The 8,998-nt window shown below is 34.9% G+C and overlaps 1 protein-coding gene across 1 annotated transcript; it reads left to right on the top strand.

Moving 5' to 3' along the window:
• Positions 1-2,017: 2,017 nt before the first annotated feature.
• LOC139876077 (uncharacterized) lies at positions 2,018-4,916 on the top strand. Its single transcript, XM_071863379.1, has 6 exons — positions 2,018-2,112; positions 2,387-2,601; positions 2,794-2,997; positions 3,094-3,266; positions 3,372-4,068; positions 4,219-4,916. Exons 1-6 carry the CDS (start codon positions 2,018-2,020, stop codon positions 4,914-4,916), a joined length of 2,082 nt encoding a protein of 693 aa, XP_071719480.1.
• The last annotated feature ends 4,082 nt before the right edge of the window (positions 4,917-8,998 follow it).

The following is an 8,998-nucleotide window of genomic DNA, read 5'->3' as shown; positions in this document are numbered from 1 at the left end:
TGAACAATATAATACATGATGTATTATGATGTAATCTGAGTTGTAATTTGGGTCTTGTTTTATACAACAGACGAGTTGTATTTAAATTCAGATACACAGGTTTCAACAGTCTGATGTCTTGTTTTAACAATTCAGATACACAGACATCAATCAATTAATTAATACATAATAATAAAACTCAGATATGATAAAATTGATGGGTCTTGTTTTAACAATCTAATGTAATCTGATCGAGTTGTAATTTGGGTCTTGTTATTTAGATCGACATCAATTTTGTATATGTACCATCCGGATTAAAAGATACTTATGGCATCTTTCAGTTGTAATAAAACTCAGATACATATGTTTCAACAGTTTTATTTCCTAACAAGTTGCTAATGGATAATACCAATACTAGATACTCGGATTTTTCTGAAACCTCTATAACAAAATTGATTAAAATCTTAGCTTGAATTGTCACAATCTTAACATGAATTGTCAATGTCAGGTATTTTATAACCAAAATTTTATGAGTTTTAAAAGTGTGTTAATAGATAAATCACCGAATTCGATTCTTATAACTCCTTTTTATAATATTAAGACACAAAAAACTCATCTGTGTTATTAAACAATCAACGTTCCTAAATGCTTACATTGATATGACTTACATATCAAATTTCTTACTATGTTTTGATGTAATATGACTAGGACAAATAAATGTCCTATGATAGTATATTTAATATGACTTTTATATAAGGTGTCCTATTAAATCAACACGTACTATGACACCAAACCGTTAAATGTCTTATAAAGTCCCATTTAATGCGTCAGTATTAAAGTGTCCTATGAAATCTTATGATAATTAAGACCCAATAAACTAAGAGTTTACTAATATTTACAATGATACGACATAAGTATGACATGTCCTATTAGCTTAAGATATGACACGACTACGACAAATAGATATCCTATGATAGTATATTTAATATGACTTTTATATAAGGTGTCATATTAAATTAACACATAATGTGACACAAAAATGTTAAAAGTCTTATAATATCCCATTTAATGATTCACAATTAAAGTGTCCCATGAAATCATATGTTAATGAAGACCCCAAAAATTAAAAGTGTCCTAAAAATTGACAATGATACGACATAAGTATTACATGTCCTATTAGCTAAATATATAACACAACTAGGACAAATAAATGTCTTATGATAGTTTATTTCATATGACTTTTATATATAGTGTCATATTAAATAAATACATAATGCGACACTAAACCATTAGATGTCATATAAAGTATCATTTTATGATTCACAATTAAAGTGTCCTATGAAATCATATGATAATTATGACACAAATAACTAATCAGTCCTATTAAAGAATTTAAATGTCCTATTATATCTACTATAATAAGACTCACACAAATAAATGTCTAGTAAAGAGTATATTTCATATGACCGTCATATCATGTGTCCTATTACTCCATCAAATAATAAGACACGCACATTTAAATGTCTTATAAAGTCCCTTTATATGATACACAATTTAAATGTCCTATTATATCATATTAACTATTATGATAATTAGGACCCCAATAACTAATTCGTCCTAATAACATACATTTATAGGACATATGTACAAAATGTCCTATTATGTTACAATATAATAAGACTCTCGGAAATAAATGGCCTCTAAACGTATATTTTATATGATGTTCATAACAAGTGTCCTATTACATAAACACATAATGAGACACTAATGAATAAAGGCCTTATAAGCTTCTCTATTAGGATCCACTTTCTAAGTGTCCTACGAAAATATTTGATAATAGGACACAAAAACATAACGTGTCCTAGAAAAGAGCTCTTTAGGACCCTACTCTAAAAAAGTATATCATAATGGGACCCTAAATATCGTCTGGTCCTATCTAAGTAGCTTTTACGACCTTATTTTACAAGGTCCCAGAAAAAAAGGTCCTATATTCCCACTTTTGTTGTAGTGTGGCGTCGATCGATGATGATTGCCCTAAATGCCAAGAACAGGCTGCAAATTGTCACTGGACAATTCACTGAACCTGATGCAACTGCAAGAACACAAGCAATTTAGGAAAGAACAAATGATATGGTAATTTCCTGGATTCTCAACACCATTAGTGATCAAATTAGCAATTCTTTAAGTTTTGTTAATACTGCTAGTGGTCTATGGAGTGAATTGCAAGAACATTACTCGCAATTAGATGGACATAGGATATATCAATTGACAAATGACATTGCTAATTGAAACAAAGAAATTGCACAATTGAAGTTTATTACCACAAATTGAAGGGATACTGGGAAGAGATTGATGCCCTGGAGGCACCACACATCTGTACTTGTGTCTGTACATGTGAAAATGGCAGGAGCAATGGTGAAAGGGATCAAAGGAAGAGATTGATGCAGTTCTTAATGGGGCTGGATGAGTGCTACTCAAATGTCAGAGGACAAATCCTCTTGATGCAACCACTTCCAATTACAGCCAAAACTTATGGCATGGTGAGACAAGAAGAAAAGCAAAGAGAAAGCTTCATGCCAAAATCAACTACCATCACATCTGCTGCTTTATCCACCTACTCAAGTAACTACAAGAACAACAACAACAACAACAACAACAACAACAGTGGATCAATATAGAGCACAACTAAATATCCTCAGAATAACAATCAGCCAGAAAGAAAGAACTGTTTCAAAAAGGGAGTTTTCTGTGAAAACTGTGGACTTGAGGGACAGTTGAAGGTTGAATGCTACAAGATTGTTGGCTATCCTGCAGGACATCCACTCCATGGCAAGTTTCCAGTGCAAAACAAAACCTACTCAACAAGCACTCAACCTGCAAAGAAGGTCAATATGGTTATGGAAAATGAAAACTACAACAACACTGATTTAGCAGTAGAGGCAAGAATGGATCAGCTGCAGAATCAACTAAACCAAGTGCTGATTATGTTTCAAGCAACTCAACAAAACTCTGAAAATGGTATAAACTTACCACAAGGTACTCACAAAACCATTGCCTCTCATATAACCAGTTAAAAGTACAGTTTAATTGCTTCTATGATTTCTCATTTAAAAGATGCGTGGATTGTGGACAGTGGGGCCACTGATCATGTATCCACATCCCTATCATATATGCACAACATACAAACCTATGACACACCAATACTTGTCACATTACCTAATGGACACAACACCTCTGTAACAACTTATGGTTCAGTGACAATCAATCTAAACATCATTCTACATGAAGTATTATACATACCCTCTTTTACCTACAACTTACTATCTGTGAGTAAGTTAGGCTCACATCTCCCTCTATCTGTACTGTTTACTCCATTGTCCTGTTATTTTCAGGATCACAACAAACAGATTGCTCATGGCACCCTCTCTAATGGCGTTTACATCATCACACAAGACAAATCAACTCACAACTCCTCTATCAATCATACCTTCACAACATCAAGCAACACAAATGATGAATCTAGTCTTTGGCATTCAAGGCTAGGTCACCCATCCATACATGTAATGAAATGTGTAAAGGATATCCCTTCTGTAATAAAGTGCAATAACACTATATCAACATGCACTATCTGTCCTTTGTCTAAGCAAAATGCTTTGCCTTTTCCTATTAGTAGTTCACATGCCAAATCTTTGTTTGCTTTAATTCATATTGATGTCTGGGGACCACACAAGTATTGCACCATGAATAATTGCAGATACTTCCTCACCATTATGGATGACCACTCCAGGGCAACCTGGACATACATCATTCCCAACAAACACCATGTCACCACTCAAATCAAAACCTTCTATGCTTACATCCTTAACCAATTCAGCATCTCAATTAAGACTATCAGGACTGACAATGGGACTGAATTCATAAATGAAAGTCTCACAACCTTCTTTAACCAACATGGCATCACACACCAAACTTCTTGTCCATACACTCCTCAGCAAAATGCAAGGGTAGAAAGGAAACACAGACAACTTCTAGAGGTTGCTAGAGCATTAAGATTCCAATCCCACATACCTATACACTTCTGGGGATACTGTATCCAAGCAGCTGCATACCTCATAAATAGATTTCCATCCAAACCTTTACAAAACAAAAGTCCCTATGAAATAGTCTACAAAACACCACCAAACCTAACACACCTAAATATCATATGATGCTTAGCCAATGCACACCATCACTCCTCAGATAAATTCGCACCAAGATCTATTCCATCTGTCCTACTAGGTTATCCACTAACACAAAAAGGTTACATACTATATAACCTAGAGACACATAAAGTCTTTGTCACAAGAGATGTGACATTCAATGAAAGCATATTTACCTTTAAACAACTCACAACTCAACCATCAAACTCTGAACACTTCAATCCTGACATCCTTGCAACTGACAACACTTCCACAACCTACCAAACCAACACCATCACACCAACAATGCCAACTACCACACCTACAATCAATACACCATCTACAAATACACTCACAGAACCACAAAATCAACAACCAAATACTGAACATACTACAGAAGATAACCATTCTCCACAACAAACTGAACCACAAAATAATGTCACCTCCAGTCAACAGAACACTCAAACCACCACATCCAACAATACAACCACTAGGAAATCTTCAAGAACTCACAACCCACCTACCAAACTCAAAGACTATCACTATAAACTACCACAAGCAAACATAAATTCCATTTCCAAATTCCACTATTCAAAATACATAAACTACACAAACATCCTAAACAAACCTACCAGAAAACTAATATTCTCAATCAATACATCAGTGGAACCATACACATACAATCAAGCATCTAAAAATGAGAAATGGAGAGAAGCAATGAACACTGAGCTCAAGGCCCTTGAAAGCAATAATACCTAGAAAATCACATCTCTACCACCCAACAAATCTGTAGTTGGCTGCAAATGGGTATACAGGATCAAACTTAAATATGATGGTTCAATAGAAAGATACAAGGCCAGATTAGTAGCAAAGGGTTACACACAGAAAGAAGGCTTGGATTATAAAGAAACATTTTCCCCAGTTGCTAAAATGGTAACCATTAGGGCTTTATTGGCAACTGCGATCCACCACAATTGGCATGTTGAACAACTAGATGTCAATAATGCCTTTCTCCATGGTAACTTGAATGAAGAAGTCTATATGCAGATACCACAAGGATACAACAAACAAATACCAGCCTATTCTGTATGTAAACTGAAGAAATCTCTCTATGGGCTTAAACAAGTTAATAGACAGTGGTTCACCAAATTGACTGATTTTCTTCTCAACTATGGGTTCAAATAAAGTTATGCTGACACCTCTTTGCTTACATATCATCATGGATCTACATTTCTGGCCTTGGTCATTTATGTGGATGATTTAATCCTCAAAGGCAATTACATCAACAAAATCAATGAAGTCAAACACCAACTTGATCTAACTTTCAGTATTAAAGATCTTGGACCCCTACACTACTATAAAGGGATTGAGTTTCTCAGAAACACAAATGGCATCACAATGACTCAAAGAAAATATGCCTTGGAACTCATTGACCTAGTAGGGATTTTGGATGAAAAAGACATCAAAGATTCCACTTGATCCCAATATCAACCTATCCAACAATGATGGTGATTTATTGCCAGATGTTACACTCTACAGAACACTAGTTGGCAAACTCATCTACTTAACCATCACAAGACCTGATCTGTCCTATGCAACTCAAGCATTAAGTCCATATAGTCAACAACCCAGAACTAGTCACCTGTAAGCTCTATACAAAGTGTTAATGTACATCACACTTTGCCCAGGTCAAGGTTTGCATTTTCCACATTCTACTACTCTTACTCTACAGGCCTATTGTGATAGTGACTGGGCTAAATGTGTTACTTCTAGAAGGTCAATAACAGGTTATTGTATTTACTTGGGCTCTTGCCTTATCTCTTGGCAATCTAAGAAGCAGAATGTGGTATCTAGATCCTCCACAGAAGCAGAGTACAAGGCACTTGCAGACACCACATGTGAAATTACATGGCTTCAAAGCTTACTACATGACCTGCAGATACCCAAAACCAGTCCAGTTTCCATTTTTTGTGACAATGCATCTTCTATTGCTTTGGCAGCCAACCCTGTACAGCATGCTAGAACAAAGTATATTGAAATTGATTGTTGTAACATCCCACCTTTTTTCGTTAAATTTCCGTCTAACTATTTAAAGTCCGTTATATATTTATAACATCTCCCACTGACACGCGTTTTTAAAATTATCTCGTTTAGGTAATTCACGCATCCGTTTCCAAAGTTGAGGGACTAAGATTGTCAAAAGAGCAAAGAGGTGACTAGGTCAAAGAGTCAACACTCTTCCTCATCCATTCATTTATCCATTTTCATTTCCCTTTTCTTTTCATACTTTTACCATTTTCTCTAAATCTCCTATACAAAGATTCATCATCTAAATCGAATCGAGCAAGCATCAATCCAAACAAATTACATATTCGGAATCCTTGCATCTTCCTCTTCGAATCCATACCGATTACATCTCATTTGGGTAACTTTCTAAAATCACTAGATTTTGTGTTCTTGATGTTTTTAACTTATAAAGTTGTTAATTAGTGTCTATGGCTCAATTCTAACATGAATATATGATTTATATGCCTGATCTCGTTGTTTAAATATAACTAGCATGAACTTGAAAAGTGTGTGTTTGATTTTGAGTTTTGGATGATTTAATGTTGTTGTTATGATAAAGTGAAAGTATTAAATGTGTTCCTAGCATCATTAGCTTCAATTTGATGTGTAGGTTGATTAAGAAAACTTCACTAATATGATTATTGATTTTGTGGTTCTTGAGTTAGGGTTTGATAGAAGTAAAATGGAATTTAAATGCATTGAATACTTTGTAATGTTAATTGTGAGTGCATAATAGTATTGTATGCATAATTAGCTACAAAACGGCGTATGATATGTATGTATTTAATTCCCAAATCATAAATATGCATTTATGGACTTGAAAATATTAATGGTGGATATTTAATGAGCTTTCCACTTGGTTTTGTTTATTGCAAATGATAATTTGATTGATGAAATGTGTTTAGTTGTGTTCCTCATTAAATTACCTTTCCAACGATATATGGTATGCGTTTTGAATGTTTTCGGTTCATGAATTATGTTAATTTGGGTTTTGGTTCGAGACTTAGCCAATTTTCTGCAAACCAGCATTTTTCCAGGTATGCGCACCGCGCAAATTAGAAAATCCAGATGATTGCCCCTTTTAGTCGATTTCTGACCTGGTTGCACGTTGAAGTGCACGCCGCGCAACCCTGCGCGCGCCGCGCATCTGCCCAGTTACTTTTTATTTGTGTTTTGTTCTTCATAAAAACTTTTCCGCTTAACCGTAACTCCGATTAACATGAAATTTAACTAATGTGCTCATATATGATTCCTCATCATGGGAAAATTGTCGAATGCCCGACCCGACCCCGTTGACTTTGACTTTGACCAAGTTTGACTTTTAGTCAAACTTAACCAAACATTTATACGATTGTTCTAACATGCTTAACTACTTGTAACGTGCATGAAACTTGACAAATTGATTCACATGCTATATAATCAAGTCGTAACGAGCCATAGGACTAATTGAACATCTTTGACCAATCGTGATTACCGTTATTGATATGACCTATTTGTTTAGGTCAAGACTAGCATTGTTTTTTGCACACGTATACTTGCGAAGTACTTTTTTTACTCGTGCACTCAAGGTGAGATCATAGTCCCATCTTTCAATAACTTTTATACTTTTAAACTATGGGATGAGAAACATATACGTATCATACTTTTATGCTTTGAACACAAGTACAAAAACAAACATTCCACGTGCGAGTTTGAACAAAAAGCCTCAATTCAATTATCATTAGTTACACTTGCAGGGTGTAAACGAGAACTTATATTATGTGATCACATGGGCTTGACGAGCCTCATTCGGACGGTTCGCTACCGTTTGTGGATAAAATATAATTTCGAGTATAGTGTATGTTCTAACACTATGTAACAGGTACAAAACAGTTAAGTTTGATAATTGGGTGCTCGCGATATAAACAACAACTTTGGAATGCAAACGATTTAGATAATCAACTTATATTAAATCTTGTGGTTCAATTACAACGTTTACTAAAACACCTATGATTTCACCAACATTTTCGTTGATAGTTTTCTGTATGTTTTCTCAGGTCCTTGAACGTTATGTGATACATGCTTCCGCACTCTTTTTGATACTTGCTTGGATGTCGAGTATATATGCATACGTGGAGCGTCTTTTGATACTTGAATTGTGTCGCATAGATTTCAATTGTATTTTAATTGTTGTAACGTATTTAGTCGTTGAAATACTTTTGTAAACCTTGAAACATCCTAACTTTTGAAATGAATGCGACATATCTTTTGGTCAAACATTGTCTTAAAGACTTATGACCATGTAACGAGACCTATGTAGACGGCGCCGTCAATGTCGATTTGGTTGGGTTGCTACAGATGGTATCAGAGCGTTGGTTGTAGAGATTTAGAGTTCATTGGTGTCGACCCCGAGTCATAGGGTACATTAGTGGATCTAGACTACGACCGGCATATAGACTTGAAGTAGGAATTACTTGACTACTTGTGTATTTATACTCGAACTTTTCTATTCATATCTAACTCTTATTCGATCTTAATCTCACATTGTTAAATATGGTTGACACGCCACCTTGACCCTATGAAGTAATGTTAAATGCACATGTGAATCAGGGTAATATAATTTTCGAGATTATATTACGGTGATTCACATGGACGTTCCGACATTATGACATAGAGAATTTAAGGCAAGTCAAGGAAATTGTTCTCTCTATCTTTATTCAATATCACGGTTAGTATTATTGAGAATACTAATCAATGATATTCTTGTGTTTTGAAGGAACAATGCCTCCTCGCCA

This window comes from Rutidosis leptorrhynchoides, chromosome 11 (genome assembly GCF_046630445.1).
Source record: "Rutidosis leptorrhynchoides isolate AG116_Rl617_1_P2 chromosome 11, CSIRO_AGI_Rlap_v1, whole genome shotgun sequence".
NCBI lineage: Eukaryota > Viridiplantae > Streptophyta > Magnoliopsida > Asterales > Asteraceae > Rutidosis > Rutidosis leptorrhynchoides.
Note: the sequence above shows the minus strand (reverse complement) of the source record. Positions and strands in the feature narration are given on the sequence as shown.

What these genes read in the sequence shown, in the direction of transcription:
- LOC139876077 (XM_071863379.1), top strand. Translation starts at nt 2,018, where the DNA reads ATGCCAAGAACAGGCTGCAAATTGTCACTGGACAATTCACTGAACCTG. An exon ending in TCAACAAAACTCTGAAAATG is followed by an intron (nt 2,998 to 3,093) that starts GTATAAACTTAC and finishes CTCATTTAAAAG; the next exon opens with ATGCGTGGATTGTGGACAGT. An exon ending in TATACACTTCTGGGGATACT is followed by an intron (nt 4,069 to 4,218) that starts GTATCCAAGCAG and finishes ATCACTCCTCAG; the next exon opens with ATAAATTCGCACCAAGATCT.